Source organism: Seriola aureovittata, chromosome 11, assembly GCF_021018895.1.
Source record: "Seriola aureovittata isolate HTS-2021-v1 ecotype China chromosome 11, ASM2101889v1, whole genome shotgun sequence".
NCBI lineage: Eukaryota > Metazoa > Chordata > Actinopteri > Carangiformes > Carangidae > Seriola > Seriola aureovittata.
In genome coordinates, this window is record NC_079374.1 from 10668089 (window position 1) to 10690935 (window position 22847).

At 39.5% G+C, this 22847-nt stretch overlaps 2 protein-coding genes and 1 long non-coding RNA gene across 7 annotated transcripts in view; 1 reads left to right on the forward strand and 2 right to left on the reverse strand.

The window, feature by feature from the left end:
* pou2f1b (POU class 2 homeobox 1b) overlaps positions 1-11449 on the reverse strand; it is a 21015-nt gene extending 9566 nt beyond the window's left edge. For 2 of the 5 annotated variants that reach the window (XM_056389143.1, XM_056389142.1), the window contains exons 1-8: positions 11404-11449; positions 4483-4548; positions 3611-3702; positions 2770-2865; positions 1494-1670; positions 780-900; positions 562-653; positions 218-391 (exon numbers count right to left, since the gene is read on the reverse strand). In XM_056389143.1, coding sequence (XP_056245118.1) covers positions 218-391; positions 562-653; positions 780-900; positions 1494-1670; positions 2770-2865; positions 3611-3702; positions 4483-4548; positions 11404-11449 — 864 coding nt within the window. Of the gene's footprint in view, positions 1-217; positions 392-561; positions 654-779; positions 901-1493; positions 1671-2769; positions 2866-3610; positions 3703-4482; positions 5423-11403 lie in introns of those variants that run through there. The other 3 variants (XM_056389145.1, XM_056389144.1, XM_056389146.1) reach the window with 3 other exon arrangements.
* Positions 11450-14942: 3493 nt separating this feature from the next.
* On the forward strand, positions 14943-22544 carry LOC130177457 (cell surface A33 antigen-like). Its single transcript, XM_056389224.1, has 7 exons — positions 14943-16662; positions 16986-17152; positions 18545-18758; positions 18898-19062; positions 19205-19321; positions 20235-20358; positions 20450-22544. The coding sequence occupies exons 1-7, from the start codon at positions 16572-16574 to the stop codon at positions 21192-21194; spliced, it is 1623 nt and encodes a 540-aa protein (XP_056245199.1). The 5' UTR covers positions 14943-16571; the 3' UTR covers positions 21195-22544.
* Positions 17526-22841, reverse strand: LOC130177458 (uncharacterized). The gene is made up of 4 exons (XR_008829022.1): positions 22771-22841; positions 20182-20319; positions 18874-18997; positions 17526-18754 (listed from the first exon to the last, which is right to left on the reverse strand). It is a non-coding gene; the product is annotated as an uncharacterized LOC130177458 (long non-coding RNA).
* Between the last annotated feature and the right edge of the window lie 6 nt (positions 22842-22847).

Consider the following 22847-nt stretch of genomic DNA (forward strand, 5'->3'; position numbering starts at 1 on the left):
TATATGAATAATGTAAGCACCAGTGTCACAATTCATTTTTGCTGCAGCAAAGACTGACCTGTGAGTTTATCATTGTATGTATTATACAGTATGTACTAAGAATTTGAGCATGAGAATATCCACAGATGTTGATTTGCAAAAGAAAAACGCATGGAATTGCAAATTTGACAATCACTGAGCTCTTGAGGATAATAAATCTATTCAGTCCTACACACACCTGTGTGAAGCCCAGTTTGATACGTCTCTGTTTGAAGGTTTTGGCAAACTGCTCCAGCTCCTCCAGATCACTAGGCTCCTCCAGAGTCGGGGTATCCAACCGTTTGGGTGGTGTCTGACTGTGGGGCAGGGACTGAATAGGTGTTGCTGCTGTTGTGCGGGTCGGAGTTGCAGGCTGCAGAAAAAAAAACAAAAGAAAATGCATCAAACAAATCTATAAACATTGACTTTGTGATGGGATTTTATTCAAGCACCTGGATTACAGATGGGGAAGTGTCAGCACTGCCAGAATAACTGAAACACATTTTTTCAGAGTTTAAAAGAGGTGCTTGCATCATTACCAACCTGAGTTGCAAGGGCGATGCTTGGTTGAGTCGGCAGGAGGTTAGCTTGGCTTTGAGGTAGTTGAGTTAGAAGACTCTGGGTTTGCAATATGCCTGCAGAGTGAAAGGCCGGCAGGGTAGGGAAGATTAAACAAAATCTTAAACTACAATCTAATACTTTGAGTATACCTCTCTTCTTAATTCTGCATGTAAATCAAGCACTGCAAGTCTTTTGCTTACCCTGTGGGGCCTGTGGTGACTGTGAGATGATGAACTGAGCAGACTGCAGAGGAGTGGCGATCGGGTGGCCGGGCTGAACCAGAACAAACTGAGGCAGACCTAAATTCTGCTGCTGAAGCTGCTGGAAGATAAAAGTATTCAATCAAATCATCACAGCAATCATGCAGAGGAATGAGTTTTTTTATACCATACACCATCCTAAACAGCATCTCCACAGCATTGTAACCATGAACTCACATGACCCAAGTTTGACTGTGGCATCATTACAACTGACTTTATCACTAATTCTATGTTTTACATTAAACTATACCATGAATTGCAGTACGCTCTTCGTGTTCGTCTTATTCTAATGAACACAGTATATTATAAGGTAATATTTACCAACCAATGGCAAACTTGTAGTAATTATTTGCAGAGCAGGTACTCTGTTTTCATGGACTTAAGCAACTCTCAAAGCCAAAGCCATTACCACTTTATCGTCAGCACTGTTATTTCTGTAATGATTTGTCTGCTGAAACCAAACACAAGTCATTTTTTTTGTATTTCCATATTATCCGCATTTCAATTAGTGAAGAGCCGCCACATTTGTCTCCGGAAAGATGTCAACGGCTGATTCAAGTGGTAGAAAAGTAAAGCGTTTTGGAGGGCCTGCATACTATTTGGAAAGCAATGTTTATCTATCTCCATCGAGTTTTGTGGAAATGTATTACTTACTTGGGTGATCTGGATGGGCTGTGACAGGGGCAGCTGGGTGATGGGTGTGGCTGCGGAGGCTGAGATGCTCGCCCCAGTGGTGCTGTTCTGCTGGCTGGCTGAATGCTGCACGGCAGCCAGGAGCTGAGCTTGGGCCTGCTGGATCAACAGCTGCTGATGCGCGGGGGTCAGGGTCAACTGGAGAGGCAGACAGAGGAACACAGCAGACAGAGGAGGTTACAGACAAACAGAAAAACAAACACAATAAGCAGTGTTTCGACAAATCAGTTTTAAGCAAAGTCATACAGACTGGATGAGTTACTGTTGCCACAATACTTGAGTTTTGGCTTCGATACCCATGCAAAGTTTAATATCTAACATAACTACTACAATACCGCAACGTGACTTAAAACATGTGTTGCATAAAAGACTTTTTGCATTTTACATACTGGTCTTGAAATGTTGGCTCGGAATCTGTCTTCATTAAGTACCATAACATAAACACTTCATTTATTCCCTGCTGGCTCCAGTTTTATCAAGAACAGCAGGTGGACTGCATTAGTTGATGCTGTTGCCAACAGCTGTTTAAATGGCTGCTCCGGTTTACTGACATGAACTTGACCGCAGCTCTGCTTCTTCCAATCTCTCTTTTTTATTATTCCAATTTGTGCACACCCGTACAGACGATACTGAAGTGGATTCCCCACCATACTAAATACATTCGGTCAAAGTACTGACTGTTTATGTAAATTTAACTATTCAATTTAACTTTTCACAAAGGTATTGAAGTAGTATTGAAACTCTGGTTATCATGGCAACACTAAAATGAGCCCAAAGACGCAAATGGAGAGAAGACTCATGCAGCTGAGCCAGGCACAAGTGCAAATGGGCATGTTGATGTCATGTTCAAACTCAAATCCACATGCACGGTAACCATTCACTCCTGCATAGCACAATAGCAGCCGCATTCAACCCGTCTGGTCTTCGCAACTATAGTACGGCCTCAGGGAGAAGATGGATATGAAATGTGTCTCGTGGTTGGCCCCGGCCATGAGTGTACAGACACAAAGACTATGTCCAAACACATGGTATGGAGGAATTTGGACATAGCCTAACAACCACGACAATGAGCAGACAGACAGGCAGAGGAGACACCAGCCTTAGCCACAGAATCAGGGCAAGCCATCGTTTCACCACCCAGTCTTTCAGCCAGGTTTTGATCATGTTCAGTTATCACTCCGGATGCATGGCTACGGCAAAGTTTTAACTCAAGGCAGTGAGGCAACAGGCCACTTACTCCAGCAATCTGTCCCCCGGCCAACATTAGCTGGGTTTGAGGCAATACGCTCTGCTGGACGGAGGTCGAAAGAGCACTCGAGTCTTCCAACTTAGACTAGTGGAGGTGAAGCAAAGAGGAGGGCTTAGAGGAGATCTTCCTACAGGCATAACTGAGCATTGCTGACAGTGTAAGGTAAGCCTGGTCAAATAACTCTTAATTTCATGTCATAGCTGTCATCATAAAAAATGACAAAAAGTTCAGAAATGTTTTAACTAAAAACTATTTGAAAGACTGTGTAAATAAAATAAGAACAGATCTAAAAATACAATGAAAGATCAAATCTCTGTGTACCTGAGCGGCTTTCTGAGAATGAGCCTTTAGTCTTTGAGCAGGGAGAGGAATTTAAATTAAAAAGGAAGTGAGAAAGTGGGTATTTCAAATGTGCTGCAGCCTTCAGAGACAAGAAAAGTGAAGGGAAGGGAGGGGAGAGTTGAGATGCTAATTAAAATAACTGTTATGCAGTGCATGTAAATTCTGCATAGATTTGCATATTCTCGGCCATCTGTTTCCGAGCAACCGCAGAGCAGCTAATTAGCATACAGGGTTGATTAATCTGCCTTGTTGCCAGGCGACACCAGGAGAGCCTGGCTCATTTAAATGAACTCTCTCTGCTTGTGCATGTGTGAGTGCCGATGAGCATACCCATGTTCAAACTTCATTCGTTATTTCATTGTAAAACTACAATTAAACAGTGTCACTACACCAAATAAATACATCAGACATCTGCTCCTTCCACAAAAAACAGGAAAACAAAAAGTTACATGAGGTTAACTGTTTGATGGTGTGCACCATGTGTTACCTGTTGGAGGAGGGCTTGTGCATGTGCATTTGTGATTGCACTTGTGGTGGGCACGGTCTGCCTCTGAAAGTCCAATCCATTGATTTGGATTCCTAAGGATAGAAACATAGGTTGAAACACACAACACAGAAACACAGTTAATGAAATGTGGTGTGTGGTTAAACTGGCATCTACGCTGTTATTGTTCTAAGACAAGAATGAGGAACACAAAACTTGAAGCCCAGTGGAAGTATACTACAGAAAAACAAACAGTTTTCAGGTGCAAGAAAACGTTATAAACATTTTTTTTTTCTTTTTTTTCTTTTTTTTTTTTTTTTTTTTTAAAACAACCACATCTGCAGTGGTATTGGCGATCCAAAGTTATAAAAAGTGCTGCATAAATCTGTTAAAAAGCAGGCTGGTGAGTCATCACAGAAATAAATATTAACACTATGGGCGTGCACAAAATCTGAAAGCATACAATATCATTAATATTTACTTAATAATTATTACACAACAGCAATTTGAAGCTGAGCACCAAATGTCCAACGTTCATTCTCTGAGTCTGATAATGTATCACAGAATGACTAAAGCCCTGAGACATTGAGATATTCAATAGGCACAAGTGAGGGAAACTGCTCTGTGGGGTAAACACAAGGAGAACTGCTCACAAGGATTTTGGAAAGCAGCCATCACTTTTTTCAAAATGACCCGATGATAATAAAGGTGGACAGTAGTGAGCTCTTTCCGATTTTAGCTGCAAAAATGCTGTGAGTTTGAAACCTGTTGAATGAGGAGGTAAAACTCGGCACGTCCTGATTTCAGCCCAGCAAAGGCAAAAAGAAGAAAAAAAACCCAAAACAAAACAAGCAAAAAAGGTGGAGGTCACTCACCGGTGTTCCCGTCACCACTTTCCATTGCACATTTAGTAGTTTCTGACTGATTATTCACTTTAGCATCTGAAAGAGCCAGACAGAGATAGACAGTGAGACAGACTCACAGCTACTGCTGGTAAAAACATAACACAGCTCTACCTCAATGATTTGAAGAGTGCTCTCACTTGTACCACCAGAATATATCCCATAAATACATGATTCTCCACAATACCATTTCAATCGTGTTCGCCATTCAGAGCAGTAAAATAGCATTACCAAGCAAAATCACCATAATGAAACCAACTGTGTTTACAATCACAAGTCATAAGAAAACAATAACATGATAACTGTCATGTCACTTTAATGCAATAAGCTCTTATAAATTACATTTCATTGCAAACTGTGCCACATCAGACTTTCCTGTTTCACACAACGACAAAGCCCAGCTGAGCTCCATCACAATCTCATCAAAAACTCACCCACTCTTGCTCCACCTGTGTTTTCCAGCATGGTTGCCGAGCCTATCAAGGAAAATTGCCTCTGCCAGGCAAACCCTCCAACAGGGTGTCCGGCACTCTGTTCCTCCTCCCACTCCTCACTCTCTTTACTCTCTACTGGTCAGCAGCGAGCAGAGTTCAATGCAACCAGAGCTACACACAGACACAGTGGCACTGTCCGCCGCACGGTTCACTGAACAACACTGGGATACGCACACTGTGAAAGCCAACAGGGTTTAGGCAAACAGCTCTCCTTGCCTCACTCTGCACTCTCTCTCTCTCTCTTTTCTTTTCTTATAGCTCTGCCCCTCTCTCTTTACAGTGCCTACTTTGCACTCCCTCTCCCTCTCTCCGTCTCTCTCTTTCGTGTGCCAAAATTGTCTGTACTTCTGAAAAAGTTCACCCTCTTCCCTCTCTTGCTGGAATGAAACAAACGACAAGTGCAGCTGGCGGCCTCCTCCAACTCTGCCGCCCCCCACCCCACCCCACCCCACCCCACCCAACTCTATAATGAAGCATAATCAGTATTCAGCTGATTAAAGCCGTATGCAAATCTGCCTCTGCCTCGTTAGCAATGCAAGGCTTTGAAGTCCTGCGAGCGACGCATTTCACACCGGGCTCTGAAAGCTTTCTGCATAATTTAAACCCCTATAAATATTTATCAGCTCATTAGCATATTAATTGGATGGCTTTTGGAGGACGATAAAAAAAAAACAGGGGAATAAGGACGACACAGAAAAGGGGAAAAAAAGTGCTCAAACTAGCACTTGGCGCAGCAGAGGGAGGGGAGGCAGCAGCACAAGACCAATTATTCTGCGAGTGCACGGCTAAAAAGTAATTAGCTAAGAGCAGGTAACAGGCTGAAGATATCCCAGAATGCAGTGTGGGGCCTGTCGGCGGTGGTCTGGGCATGTTAGCAAGGCGGACTGCATTAATGGAATGTCTTAGGCTGCTCGCTCAGAGAATCTCCAGGTTTCATGGAGACCCAGCCTAACTGCTAAAAAGGGAGGAGGAGGGTGGGGGGCATGAGTGGGAGGGGGACTCGCTCAATCGGAAATAAATAACTCCACATTAATCCACCACAAGCCTGTCATTACTGCTAGACCCCCTGTGGCTAAAGCATTCCACAGCGAGCGACTACAGAGAGTGGGTGGCGGGCTTCTGCTGCCTATGTTTATGAAGTGTTTGGGGATTAGCATATTTAGATTAGCTTTACATTCCATTAGTATTTCATTTTGGAGCCCTTTTAAATTCATTTCCAGCATGCTCTGAGAGTTAATACAGCGGGGGGGAAACAGTCCTACTATGGTGCTGCACAGGTGTCCCGTGAATCAGAAGGACTGGACTGGAATGCATGGCTGTATTGTGGCCTACAGAGGAAGGGGCTTACCAACTAAATCCACAACAACTGCTCCTGGCTGAAGCTCTAATCATCTTCTTCACTTATCCCACTGCCTAACAATAGGCGTTTACATACTACCTGACCAAATCAAACACTGCCAAGAGGGCATGGTGGCTTTATCACAGCACATACTGAAAAACCAGCACACCTTTATCAGCAGTATGAGGACAATCACAAAGCAGTGTCGGCAGCTTAACCAGTGGTCCCTAAAGGTTTTTTTTAGTGGTATACCCCAAAAGCCCTATCAGATGAGTTCAAGTACCCCTGCATCACCACTACTCATCAAGTTTCTATTGTTTTCATCGGAATGTATAGTTTTTAAATGTTTATTGTTTTTTATCTTATTGTCTTTAAAATGTCTGTAAATAAGGAAAAATGCATTTTGCAATTTCTTAAAGCTCAAGATGGCATCTTTAAACATCTGGTTTCATCTATCCAACAGTCCAAAATACAATAAGTTTACTGTGATATAAGACACAGAAAAGCAGATAATGAATATTTGGGTTTTTTACTAGAAAAACTGACACTGAAATAATTACATATAATTAGATATAGTGGATATGTTTCCAATCGTTTTTTTTATACAAAACAATAATCCTGAAATTTTTGATTAGGTGCGCTCTATGTTTGTTTTGTTTTTTTTGCAGTAGGTTTGGTTGAAAATTCAAACTACTAGACAAGAGGTAGTTATATGAATTTTTTTCATTACTTTGAGTTGCTCATGTGCTACCTTGTTTCCTCAAACTTTCAATCTAACTGTTTGTTACAACTGACTCAGGTTGACTGGACTGTTGATTGTTTCACCTGCACAATCTGCCTATACGCAAATATGTATAATATAATTTCTATTTTTCAAATCGCTGTAAAGTTCAGAAGTTTGTTTGGTGATCACTGATGTAAACAATAAATGAACACTGCATTATACTCCATATCACTCTCCACTGTCCATCCCTTCAAACAACACAGCTTTTAGTTTAGCTCCGTCCTACTGTTTACCAAGGTGGCTACCACAGAGTATATACATTGACACACTTGTGTAAAATATCTCAGAGAGGTCATTTCAACAACGTGTGCACAAGAGGTCGAGAAATGAGTCTGTCTTAATGACCTCTTCAACAGTCACATCATGCAACCAAATGAGAAAACAAAGGAGATCTGAATGCAAGGACAGTTATCAGCAGTGCACTTCAACACATGTACAGTTACTTGGTTGAATGGTTTGCAAAACCCTGCTGTGGAACAATGCATTATACAAATATCCTGTGAAGAGAATTTTAAATAGGTATTTCATTAGCACTGTAATATGGGAGGGCTGACTGAATACTGCAGAGCTGTTAATGTGAGTGTAAGGACTCAACATAAGACAGAGCAAAAACTTAATTAGCAGATCCACATTCTGCCCTGATACCTACAGTATATTCTTCATCTTAAACACAGAATAAATCAAGACCACTTTTCCACATCTAGACCAGACTGAGAATGGTCAGGGTGTGTGGTCACGACAGATAATCTGTCAATTTGAGGGAATTAATAAGCAAAGACCCTAGATCTCGCTTGTTTAATGCAGAGTAAACATGGACATCCAAAAGATTTTAAAATAGGTTTTAATACTAGTCAACACATTAAACCAACACAATCTGAAAATAGAGAGCACAAACAGCAAGACTGAACTGCAACACAAATGAACTGCAACACAGGACGCAGTGTAATCTGATGAACAGTAATGGGGCTAACATCACTGTAAGCTACTATGGTATCTCTTGGGTGGTCATTAGCCGACTGTCTACAGGCTAGGTAGAAAATTCAATCTAACTAAATTAAAGTGCAGTTTTCTAAGGGGGTGGCAAGTAGGAATATTCAACTACTTCCAATCAGCACATGCAGAGGTCAGCCATGATTCACTCCAACAGTTTGTTGGTGCAGACGGACTGAATTCACATGTAAATTCACCACCTAGGATGCTGTTAATTAGCATTAACTGCTGGTTATTCATGTGCAATTGCAATAGCAAAATACTGCACTTTTCTTTTAGATTTTCACCAGTTTCCTTTAGTTTACTGCAATACTGTCACTTCTCACTCATTTATTTAAAGAAGACGCATTACTGCATCTAGAGAAGAATTGTTTTTAACTAGACCGAATGTCTTCTAGCAAACTCTTTTTTTCCTTCACCTGTACTTTGTTTTAAAACTGTTCTTCTCTTTTTGTAGCTTTAAAACCTTTCATGAAATTCTGGCAAATGTTTACTTATGCTCATCATAAGTAATGGCAGACACATGAGAGTCATCAGGGACAACATGGCAATTGTTGTTTGGTAAATGCAACAACTTAGGTCATCTAGCAATCATAAAGTACTCTCTGTCTACTTTTCCTACATGCCCCCATTTTGTAGATCAACTCCTGTAGTTACATGATGCAGCAAACTTGAATTTGCACTTGGACCTAAAGGTATTTTGCAGAACAGGTTATACATATGTGTATTCCTTGCCTACAAAGCCTGACATAACCTTGTCCCAGAGAAACCACGTTTATAACGGTAAAGGCAAAACCTCTTAACCAGATGTTTGTTTTACTTTGCTTTATTTATAATAAAGGCATTCTTGTTTTGCATTATTTGTCAGGAATGACTCACTTAACTTCAGATCACCAGAAACAAGTAGTTATCTGTTTAGAGCACAACATACAGCTCTTATTAGTTATGATTTTCTTCTTCAACAGTGAAAAAGCCTGTGTGACTGGAGCCTTCATGGAGGCCTTCTCGGTACTTTGAGATGGCATGTCCTGAATTTATTACTGCAAATGATGCATTATTCATAACAACTGTGTTTACATCAATGAATATTCATGGTGGAACTACAAGGCTGGAATGAGGGTGGAACTGTAAAACTGATTAAATGAGAAAAGTAGTCTAAGTGTGGGGATGACAGAATTATTTCTCATCTGTTCTTTAAGTAGTCCAGTTTAATAAGTCAATTATTATTTTTCTATACAAGTGAGCCTATTTCCACAGTGAATCAAATTTCACAAAATGCTAACAAACAAAAAAACTTTAAAACGTAATTATTCACAACATTTAATGAGTATTAATCAATAAAAAAAATGCCTAAACTCTTTTCTTGGCTTAGCTTAAAATGAAGGCTAGAATTTATCATGACTGTCTTGCAAAATATCAAATAATTGCCTGTAATGTGATACTATCGTTACTGTTGGCAAAGTTAGCCTGTGAGTCTCCTTGTAACAATACACGCAGGGAATGAATTTAATGTATTTGCATCACAACGAACACAATCTAAATCACCAGCAGCCCCTGGGATAAACACGAAGTTCATCATTAAAACAAACCAAGCAAAGGAACACAAGAAGAAACAATTCCATTCATTACCTATTTTGACGTGCAAAGGTAGTTATGTCTTTTTCAGCATTTTCTCCTCAAAACTAAAGAAATACAACATCTATTTTTGAAAATGGTTACACCTTAAAAATCACACAGCGAATCCAACAACAAAGCACCTCTAAGTGTTAAGTCAAAAAGTAAAGACTCCTGTATCAGAGATAATAAAACCCACCCTCTGTAGCGGTATAACAACAGCACTCAGACTGCTTCATTTGAAACAAACTTAACTACATGAGGTTTTTTTTTTAACAGTGCTGTCAAGCTGTGTCTTGCCCAGCCATGAAACCGGCAGAGTGAATAGTAAGAATGCCCTGCCTGTTATTATTGTGCCCTTCCGGAAGTGGGCCTCACTACCCCTCCCTGTGCCGGGGGGGGGGGGGGATACACAGGTACAATCTTTGTATTCAGCAAACACTGACTAGGTCAAAACCCTTGCAGCAACGAAGGTCATAAAAGGTATAAAATACGTTTCCAAAACAGTTCAACCAGGAGCAATGAAAAGTTGTAAAAAAAATAATAAATTAAATATTCTAATGAGGTAGAATCAACACTAGCACCACCCCGATGCCAGACTACTACCACTTCAAGTAGGAAAAAAGTGCTCGGCGCAACTTCTCACAAACTGTAGTTTTAACTGTATAAACACAGGCGAGAAACAGTTGCAACACAACCATGTTTTCATCATCTTCAACAGCTGACCGCCATGACCCCGTTTGTATTTTAAATTGAATTAACGCAAACGTAAAGTTAGCGTCTAAAGCAGTGGGACCATGTTAAAAGGAGGCAGTCAGTTAGCCACGATAACCGCTTCAAAAATTTGAAAACACGAGGCCAGATTTTTTTTTTTTAAACTAACACATTTCAGTGTTTATCGTCACAAAGTGTTGTGTTGACACGCAGGGTGAGCTCCAGCTCTTCCTCGGCTGGTGGAATATGCTGAAGTCCGCACTCTGGTTCAGGCAGGCCCGCATGAATAACACAACAGGCTGCCGGAGCTCCGCTGCGCCGAGCACACAAAAGGCTGAGGCAAAATGCTCCGCTATAAAAAATTACGTCGAGCTGGGTACACATCGAGCTGACACTGTATGTTAAACAAAGGCCAGGTTTGCTACATGTTTCGTGTTTTTCCCACCACAAATAGCGCTTGAAAAAGAAACAAGCGCAGCCACTGCCCGGCTCACCAAAAATGAATATGCAAACCTCTTTCAAAAGCTTCAGTGTGCATCAACACAAAGCCAAGCGTTAGCAGACGAGCTAACGCTAGCCCGCTAGCATCCCCATTTCAATCAACCTGCGTTAGTCAAATATCTAAATATGTCATATATGAACCAGAGTCACGTCGCCAATTACTAATAAAATATGCTAAATTGTATTTGTCGGCAGAGGTATGAATATGTAGCGGCGTACAGCCGTCTAATCACACAAAGGGGGGAGGCATGTTTCCATGTAATTTGCCGTCGCACTGCAATAGCTCGTTTCCTCCTCTGTCAAATTACAGTTGGCTAGCTGAGTGTAAACTAAAACAGAGCTGAATACCACCCTGATCTGTTAGTCAGTCTGCGTTTCATCTGTATTCCGTTTATCATAAATTGTGAGTATCACAGTTTGAATATGAGTATGAATATGTAAAATGCTGTAATCATTACCTGGTCCTGAACTCTCATCTTGACTCGCTGCTCCTCCGTCCGCCATTTTGAATATTTAACCCGAAATCCCAGCCCTGAGCCTGCCTGTGACAGACACACACACACACACACACACACACACACACACACACACACACACACACACACACACACACACACACACACACACACACACACACACAAAGAGAGAGAGACAGAGACACACATAATCACATACATACACACACACACACATGGCGCCGACCTGGGTAAAGGAGAGGGTGGAGTGTGTACTGGGTGTTGGTAGTTGTGACTTATTTACATACCTAAATAATCATCTAGCTTTTATTAAACTCCCCAGAAGAACATGGGTGGATCCAACCCAAAATGCATTTACGCTATTATCTTACAAAACAACAACAATAACAACAATACAACAATATAGCCAAACTATTAATAATAATTTTTAATTGATCTCTGAGACAACAACCTGTACTTAATTGACTCATGACCTAGAGCCTAGACAAGTGAAGTCAAATTTATTTCTGCAGCCACAACAGGACAAAGTTGCTTCTGAAAATATGTTGCAGTCTGTACAACAAGACACCATCAGTCTGTTACGTATGACTCAGATTCACACATTAGACAAATTTTAAGTATGCTACCCCGAATAGTTAAATATTACTTAAAATGCACAAAATCTGAGTTTTATTTGTGGCTAGAGAAAATAAACTAGTATCATAAAAATGTGGTCCATTTGTGGCTATGTTTTGTCTCCAGAACATTTTAAAGCAGTATTAGAAAAATGGTACAGTATTATAGTTGTCCTATGTGTTTTATTTGTCATGATGAAAGTTGTGGTTTTTGTTCCTTTTAATATTGTTTTATTGGACTTTGTCGTCACTGATACTTTGACTGTATTTATTTATTTTACTATTTTATTTATTTATTACTTAGGAAAAAAAGATGCTTGCTGCATTCTCACACATGTTCATATAGATGTCCAGAAACCACATAAGAGGGAAAAAACAGCAACAGAGAGAGCGAGAGAGAGAAATCGTGGGTGTGTTGGTGACCTCGCCATGACCGAAGAAAAGAAATTTTACTTCTCTAATATGCAGGGATGTGAAGTGGAGACATGTTTCCTTTTATCCCAGCCACTTCCTGCATTTAACCCATTGAGATACCATTAGATTACATCACCTGCCCTGATTCACTCACCCAGTAAGCAGATTGATTAACAAGTCAAACATGCACATGCAAAGGACTGTACCAGCAGTTTTGAATGTTTTATCCCTTTTGTTACAAATCATAAATACACCTTAGCTGATCATTTTTGCAACCTGAATGGTCCAGAAAAAATCTAGTAAGTGGAGCTTGAACAGTTTTGTAGACCTTCATTTGAATGATCTATCTGTTTAAACAGTTAAAACACTTTTTAGATACGGCTGTAAGGATCCGTTTATGTGATTACAGCTATTTTGCATCCATTAACTGTTTAGAAATTAGCTATGGACGCTTCATAAAACAGGTAACTACAATAATAACTAAAACTTTAAATGTAATAATAAAAATATATGTCCTTATATCTGCTTACAGATGGTGTATTAAAACATTTACTGTTTATATACTGGTTATAATCGCTTAATAGGGGGTTAAAATGTTAAGTTGTGTGCACATCGCAGTCAACATCAATTCCGCATTCATTTTTGTCAATGCAGATTTGTTAAAGCATTATAACAAGGCAATGCAATACAATATTTTAAAATCAATGTGCACTTTAGCTGCACTACTACTGTCGGTGACACACTGACAAAAACTAATGCAGACTCTGTCTTTAATATGGTTGATTTCACAGCTCCAAGGCTTGATTACCAACCGGTTAATGGGGCCCTGGGGCAGTCCCACATTCACTGCATATCACCTCATTTTGGTAATTTGATTAACTGCCAATTTGACAGGGAATTTGGACCTAAAGCGCAATATCAACTGGAGTGGGGAAGCATTATTACCAAATCATGTAACCCTGTCATGTGCTGAAGTCTTGTGTCAACATTTAGTTTGAATGCCCTTATTATTTTAGTTTATATTGCATCTACATGGTAGTACATATTCACAATTGCAAACAAAAGCAAAAAGGAATACTGGTTGAATTCTGGGTGTCTGGGCATATAATGAAGTTGCCATACCATACACACTGCGAAGAGGGCGGCGACAGAGGGGTTAATAGGGGCTCAGCAGCTAATATTTGCCCTGGGGCCCCTCACCAGGTTAATCTGGCCATGCACAGCTTCACAAAGTCATACCATACAGAACTGAGTGGAAGCAAGAGGAACCTGGAACTGTAGAAAAAAATACAAAAAAATATCTGAAGCTGTTCAACTGTAAATTAAACAAGATTTAATATTTCAGCTTGTGAACTTGTAAATTCACTGGCATTGTCCTTTAAATGACCATTTGAATGGTCACAGTAGCACTTGTATTTATTAACAGCCAATGACAGAAATCACCCAAAATACAAGGACAAACATGTCCTTTACTTGCTCTATGTTTAAGGACTACACAAAACAAATTTATGATCAGGATAATTTGATTATGTTGAAAATTTTCATGATGAATTCAATGCACTTGGTTCTGAGGAAGCCTCTCGGATGAGAGCTGAAATGAAAACATCTTCAAGCATCTATAGTTTATATTTACATTTCATCTCTTCTTGGATTCATCTCATTGTTTTACTTTGTGTTTATTGAATCAAAGAAGGATTTAAAAACTGGATTTTAAAAGGAACTGAATGCAGTTACTGAAGTCCTGTACTACTGTTTCTGAGGTCCTTGTTCTTCCATTTATCCCATTTTCACTCCTACTCCAGGGTACAGTTCAGAGGGAAATATTGTACTTTTTAATGCGCAGCTAGTTAGTAGCTGTTTTTCAGATTAAGATTAAAACATTTATAAAATACAAGAAATTCTTAACCAGTAGTTCCTAATCTTGCGACCTCTTCCAAAAATACATGTCCATTGTGTCTAACTGTGTGTATTTGTTGCATTTTGTCACATTTCAGATGTCAATGATTTTTTACAATAGGTCCACCAAGGAAAAAATTCCCCTCTAAACTTCCCAAAGAGGTCAAATTATCAATATAGAGAAAAGTTTTCAATGAATGAGTACACTGTATATATGTGTATTAGAATTTTTTTCCTTTCACATTAATCATTTCACGACCTATCAGATTTACCATGAAACCCTTTAGAGGGGGTCAACCCCCCCAAGGTGGGGAGCCACTAAACCAACCTATCAAACTGTACAAACTACAGTATGAAATAACAGAGTCAGTCACAGAGTCATTTTCTACAGAGTGAGTACTTTTAGTACAATACAGTATATTTTGTTGATAATACTTTTCTACTTTTGCTTGCAAGTAGGAGGTTGAACACAGGACTTTTTAGATTATTGTGTTGGTACTTTTACCTAAGAATATGCAAACACTTCTTCCACCACTGTTTAAAAAGTACAACATTATCAGTGTGGAAGCTTACAATGAAAACACCTTTGGGTTTATGTTTTCAGTTTATTGAGTGGGTAGTACAGTATGTCCCTTTTCCCTCATGTGGAGAAGCAGGATCTTGATTTTCTCTCTCAACAAATGGTTAAAGTGAGGTATTCAGTCTTTCATAGGCTTAACATAAAGCTAAGCCTGAATCCTTCAAGACAGCTGACTTGTTGGCCCACGCAAGGCTGCATCACTGTCAAGAGTCAAGGCCACATCTTTCCTGGTACACAGCAAGTCTTAGAGGAGACTTTCATGAGCGTCACATTTTAACACCAATCCATCAGCTTCAGTTCACACCTTCTGCCTTTAAACTCTCTGTAACATACGACAAGTTAAAGCAACAGAATCAAAGGTCACTCTCGTCATTCATTCTCTTCAGTTACATTTATAAGCTTTTTATATTGGGTGTGTTTTACTTTACTTGGAGAACAGTGATAATCATTTTGTGTTGAACACATCCAGTGTTGCTGTCAGTGCAATACTGCAGCCTGCAGGTCAAACTGAGCACAACAGCAGCTGATGAAACACAATTTATAGGTCAAAATCCATGTTTTTATATACAGTATTGTTGTTGACATTAGTTTGACACTTAATGAACAGCTGTAATGACCAAATTCAACAAATCAGTAACACGCTAACCCTCTATTTATCAGTGGATGTAACGTGATCATGTCTGACTTATGGCAACATAACTTTATTTAATATATTTTCAATTTATATTTCCAGTCATTTCCAAAGGCACATGATACATCGACTTTAAATGGTAAAGGCACAAAAACACTGAAGGATAAAATCACTTTACATGGTTTGATTCTGTACTTCTTCTGCTGTATGTTTACAAATCAGACAATATATTTTCAAAACTTGAACTGTTCTATATAATATTTTGAGTGTTTATGACTAAAGATTACAGTACATTCTTATAGGCACCTTTATAGTACATTTTTTCTTGTAGTCTGGGTTCCTGTCAGATTAATACATTGTTAAATTGTCTGAATTTGTCCTGATGAAAGGACATCATGCAAAAATAAATGTAAACGTCTGCAAAAGTTAATCAAAATAACTCCATTATAATATGGTTGTAAGCAGCGGCTTTTAAGTGCTTATTATTGCACAGTATTTGTCAGCATTTAAAACTTCCATTATGAAGATATATTTTGTATTATTACAACTGTATTTCACTATATTGTCATTTATTATCTGTTTATACGGCACCCTCCATTTATGGGTGTCCACAAGAGGAGATATATTTGTTGACAGATATATTAATAAACACTTATATCTGCTTACAGCTACAGTATATCTATATCTAGTGTGTTTTTAAACATGTATTAAATATTTATATAAGCTACTGCTCATTAATGAATAATAAAACAGGGATCACTGAACAGTATGTTAGTCTGTCTGTGTGTATTAAATTGAACATTGAAGCCCTTTTCTTCTAAATCCCCCTCTTTATCATGTTCCTCTCTAACAGGCAGGGGTAATCAAGGGAATAGCAGATCAATGATTGGCCCTCTGGTGACATGTGACCTATAGCTGATGACTTATTACCTGGAAGAGTCAACTTCTCCGTACCTGGGAGTTCACCGTGAAGGTTAGGCGGGCTCTCACTCTTGGACTGAGAGCATCAATTTCGATGTTTTTAACAGCTGGATGTTTTTATCCTCTTTCAGCAATGGCGACAAAGAGGCAGTTTGGATGGCGAAAGCTGTTTCTGATCCTCACAGGTAGGCTTCATGCTTGTATTCTTTCTCTTTTCTATGAACCATTACCACACCTTTCTGGGATTATCACCTGTGTTAATCATTAATCCAATGGTTTGCTACTCACCCGGAAGCAGGGTTGTGTTTTACTCAGAGGCCTGTGGAGAAAACCATTTATATATGTATTCATCTAAACCACAAACATAGTCTTGTTTGAATTGATCAGATTAAATCATATCAATTTTTCTCTGTCCCCAATTTACATGTTATACAAATACATACATTTTGTTTTGTAAAAACACCAAATAAACTAGATATCTGTTGTTATGTGTTTGTTTTTGTTTCAGTACTGCCCTGCTGCAGGAGCTTAGAGGTTTCAATTCCACAGAAAGAATATGAAGTCGCAAGAGGAGGCGATATTACGTTGACCTGTTCCTTCATCCCAGCCCAACCAGACGCCATCCCAGCCGTCCTCACATGGGAAGTTTTCGCTGACAATCCTAATGAGCCAATGGTGAGAGGTTCTGCCTGCAAAATGTGTGATGGTAACATTTTCTAAGTATAGTATTATTGTGGTAAGCTACCACAGGGGAGCTCCACTGATTTTACAGATGAAGCTCAGTTCACTTGTCATGTTGAGTCCTACCCACAGTCTTCAGGGTTATCTTAGCTTAAGGTGGGAGCTAATAAATGTGTAACAGAAAGTAAAACTTGTGGGCGTGAAGTGAGAGACCTGACTGATGGCCAGACAGTGAATATCACATGAAAAGACCTGCCTGTGAGTTGAATTATTATTTGAATGTCCTCTCTGTCTTGGTGCCATCTGATATGTGCAATAGTGAATTATGTGCAAGAGGTAGTCTAAACTTATTCACTTATTCATCAAGTCCCCAACAGGTATCCTTTTTAATAAACATGCTATCAGTATCATATCCATTTTATACTTATATTATTGTAGACCTTCCAATCTTCGACTTCTCAATTACATTCTCATTAACATTCACCACAGAAAATGTTACACACTAAAAATTACTTGGTTAAAAATGTTTCCAATGTGGACCAACATTGCTGCCACAATGCAGGTTAACATAGCTTAACTTTAGCTATGGGTAAAAAACCACCTAAAACAAGCCGTTATTTTGACCCAGTAACCCAAAAGTAATATAAAAGATAACACTGACACAAAAAAACTCATTGGTACTGGATAAAGTCGGTGCTGTATTGATCAGCACTGATTTAACCCAGTGATTTTTAGTGTGTCTACATAATTTTGTCTACATAACTGTGACATTGCCACTTCCTGAAATGGACAATAGACACTTCCTGAAATGGACAATGATCCAATGTAGTGAATAATAGTTTCCATCACAAAAAAAGAAAGATGACCTCTGCTTTGCACTACAAATTCAACTCTTTCTCTAAGCAACGAAGGAGATAATCTTATATTTAGATTTAAAATCTAATCTGACTTGTTTAGAGTATGTATTGGATTATCTAGTACTACTCAAGACTATTTGACTTAACTTTATATTCATTAGCAATTTTAGCTTATTTGGGGTTGTTAAGCCAGATTTTCATTTTTCATGAGTGTTTCAATTTGTGTTAATTCTAAAATCAATCCATGAAATCGCTCATTTTGTCCAAAATATAAAGATAATCAGTTTACCATCACATAAAACAGATAAAACAGGTCGGGGGGGTGCTTGAAAAACAACTGAATTAAAGTTCAATTGACAAATCGATTAATTGACTATTCATTTCAGCTCAATGCAGATATAACCCTACCTACAGTCAGTTCTATTCATATAGCTTATATATACTGTTGAATATTGAGCTAGCATTGTTATGATATCATATTATTATACTATACTGAGCCGATATCTTTGTACAATATGTTGTGTTATAGAAACCCGTGGCCAGCGTCTATCCGAATAATGTGATTAACATTGGACCTGGTTATGAAGGCAGAGTCTCTGCGGAGATTGACAATATCAACCATGTGAGCACACTCCATTTGACCAAGGTGATCATGCAGGACAGCCGTCGATACCAGTGCGGTGTCTTAATCCCCAATGATGATAAGGGAACAACAGCTGCCATCACTTCCCTTTTGGTCCTGGGTGAGAATTAAACACTGTACTTTATTTATCTGTCTGCTGTGCATAACTGTATTCATACGTTGTCTCCATGATGATGTTAAATCAGTACAGTAATAAAGTGACTGAATCTTTTTACACTGTATTCTTTGTTTTCTTCCAGTGGCTCCCTCTGTGCCGATCTGCAGCATCCAGGGAAAAGCAGAGTACGGGCACAACATCAGCCTCACCTGCATGTCTGAGGAGGGATCCCCAAAACCCACCTATAAATGGACGAGCTACAGTGTTACAAATGTTCCCAGAGACTTTCTACCTAGGTCATCTGAAAGTATGCATTTAAATCATCTACGTGTTACTTGGAAGCACACATTTTTTGGCGGCCTGCTGAAGAGTTGGCTTGTTCATCGGTGTTAATGTAAAGAATGACTGACTCAGGATTGTTTAGCCTAATTCTTCTTATTATGTTGCAGAGGACGGAGTTCTATCTCTCTACAATATTTCAAGAGAGATGTCAGGGTTCTACATTTGCACATCAACAAATCGAATCGGTTCTGCCAGTTACAACCTCACCTTAGCCGTGTTGCCTGGTGAGTGTTACAACATGATTTACCTGCTCACCTGTCACCAGTGAATCCACAGATAACTTCCACTTAATTCTGCTGTTGTACTCAGCTTCTATGAGCCTCTTATCCTCTTTTAGTTTTTGTGCCTCGTCTATTCCAGCACGTAGTTATTTTCATCACAAAAGCTCTACAGTACACTACACTCTTAGCACCAAATGGCAAGGGCCTGAAAGAAGCTGGTAAACACTGTGGAGCATTTAGCCACTAAAATGCAAGATATTTCCCCCCTGGGAGCTGGTGGAGACCAAAACAGAGTTAAATGGAGAGTGAATATTGGACTTACTTTCACCAGGTGACCAGTAACACAACTCCAAATGAATGCTAACGATCAACAACTGTCCAGCCCTAGATTAGCAACCATATAGTCATGTCGCTCCGTCAAAATTTAGAAATTCAAAGTAATTTATAGGTTATACATCAGGGTAGAACGCCGTCTGGGTCCCACCTGGTCTAGAACATCCACTGAATAGTATTTACCCTCTGAATGAAAGCCAGCTCTGGATGCTACTATGTCAGAGTTCAGTGTAATCTTAGCAGCTCTGTACTGATTTGGAGAAGCTGACACCCCGACAAAATCATTACCCTAGATAACATTACATTGGTCACATCGGTTGTCCTTAAAGTCTTTTGTCTTGTAATGGTAAAAGTGAAGCATACAGTTCCAAAAGACAAACAATATCACAATACAAAACATACTATACTAATGAAAAATAGTTGCATAGAAGCCTGATTTGTAGAGGACTAGCCTCAAATATTTCAGACACAAATTTGAAAGTTTAGAATAGCTAATGAAGCTGTAAATGGAGGCAGAATGGAGAGCTTACCCCTGGACTAAGTATGTTGAGAAAGCCCCATGTCTTTCCTCCTTTCTCTCCAGGTAGCGTAGGAGAGGCGTCTATTGCGGTTGTAATCGGAGGAGTCGTCGCAGGTCTCGTGCTTCTGGGGATTCTCATCTTCTGTTGCTGCCGGAAAAAGGGCAAAAAGAACAAGTACGCTGAAGGGTATGTACTCTATGTTTCTGCCACTGTGAATCACCACCAACAATTGGTTTTGTTAGTGTATTGATTATTAGTATCCCTGTTTGTCTGTTAGTGCCCCTGTGCAGTTTTTTGAAAAAGATGAGTCGGAAGCTGGAGAGGAGTACTGGGATGACATGTCACACAGCGAGACAAAGAAAGACAAGCTGTATGAAGACAAAGGCGCTGTTCCTCAAAACAATTACATCGCAGGACCAGATAGACACAAGTTGGATGATGATCAATACAGTCATAGTGGTAAAGAAACGATTGATGTCAAGGGCAGTTATACTGACTCCCAACGTAACCAGGACGACCAGGATGACGACTATCGTGGTAGTCGTGATCGCCTTGACGATCAGCGTGATCGTTATGGTGGCAGTCGTGATCGCCTTGATGATAAACGTAACTATTACAGTGGAAGTCGTGACAGGCTCGATGATCAACGCGATCGTTATGGTGGCAGTCGTGATCGCCTTGACGATCAGCGTGATCGTTATGGTGCCAGTGATCGCAACGGTCGCAGTCGCGATCGCCTCGACGATCAACGCGATCGATACGGTGGAAGTCGTGATCGCCTCGACGATCAACGCGATCGATACGGTGGAAGTCGTGATCGCCTCGACGATCAACGCGATCGATACGGTGGAAGTCGTGATCGCCTCGACGATCAACGCGATCGATACGGTGGAAGTCGTGATCGCCTTGACGATCAACGCGATCGCAACGGTCGCAGTCGCGATCGCCCTGACGATCAACGCGACCTTTACGATGGAAGTCGTGACCGTGTCGTTTACAAGGACGATCAATACAGAAATTGATATGAATAATTTGTTACTGAATGCTCTTTTGAAATCTTTTTGTTTCTTTTTATGACGCATAAAAAGGCGTGCCTCATCACATATTAAAGAGCAATTCAGGAAAATGCCATAAATTCTCATGTAAAAGCCGGTAATAAAATAATAATGGGCGTTTCGTCCAACACAAACAATTAAAGGCCAGGTAAAACAACACTGAGGGGGTTCACCTGGTATATTTAGCATGATGAGTATTTCGACTGCACTAATTTACTACAACAACAGTCATGTTGTAGTCACTGCTCTGCTGCTCTTACCCTGCTTTAAAGCATTCATGTTTTAATTAATTGTTTTAAACAACCCCAGCTGTTTTTTCGTTACCCTACTCCTCTTCAATGCCAGCTACCGTCCACAAAACTCAACACTTTCATGTTTTTTCACATTAAAAGCCTCCCTATAAAGGAAGGCTGCAAGACTTTTACTGTGAAAATTCTGGATAAAGTACACAGTATCATTCATGGTATGACATGGTTGGGAAGAAGTGGAAGATCTGACATGACTCTTGCTATACTGACGGTTAATACTGAATTTATCAGGTAAGGTAAACAGGTAAACATGGTCAAACCAAATTAACTTGACAACTTTTGACCCTGAACACCAATCACAGTGTGACCTGAATAAAACAATATTATACTTAAAATAGTAAACATAATTGGTCATATAATGTATTGGTGTCCTAATATAAGAGGATAATTGCTTTGAGTCTTTTACTAAATAGGCACATCACCCATAGTCTCTATTGTTGACTGGGAGCATTAATCAGACTGGGTTGTAGTTAGCCATGTTATAACCTGACCTGACAACATATACAACACATTTGTAATTCAAATAAATAAAGCAGACATCTTATTTACTCGTAAGCACAGAAAATACAATTTTAAATAATTTTTAGCATGAATTGTGTTTGTGTGTATATCCACGAAAACCTGCCCAAATCTCACAAAATGTAAGTTGTCACATTTAGGGAACCTGACTACTGCAGTAATTTTATTTATGAAAATTCTAGTCACTCCATCATGTAAACTGTGTACATTATCTTTTATTTTAAGAGTTCTTAGTTTTTGAATCGAAGTAATGAATGTTTTAATTTTATTTCTAATGTGTGTGGTAAACCTCTTTGTACAGCCAAACTATGACATTTGTGCTTTTGTGTGTTTTTGTGGCAGTTTATACTGAAATTAAGTTTACTTGAAAGATTTTAGCTTTTTCTATTTCTATGTTTTTGTGTGATAAATGATATTGAATGTAAGCACTGCATTTTTCATATGAATCAAAGTCAAATCGAGTTCAATAAAGAAAATTGGTTTAAAAAAATGTTGCCGTTTTTTGTTTTTGTTTTTTTGAAGTAAAATTCCTCAAAACTCACAACGAAGACTGTCCTGGTTATATCAACAATGTCTGCCCCCTCCCAGCTGCACACACACACCGAACAGACCTCTCTATCTGCCCGGTTAGCGCTGCTGCTACACCTGCTTCAGAAAACCTGAAAATTAGCTTCCAGCTGATAAACTATCTTAAATTAAAACAACAACTCTCCTACCTCTGCTCGTGCGTTTCCCAGACAGTGGCACCGGAAGCTGTGAGCTCTCGGGAGCGGGGTTGTGTTCGTGCTGGACT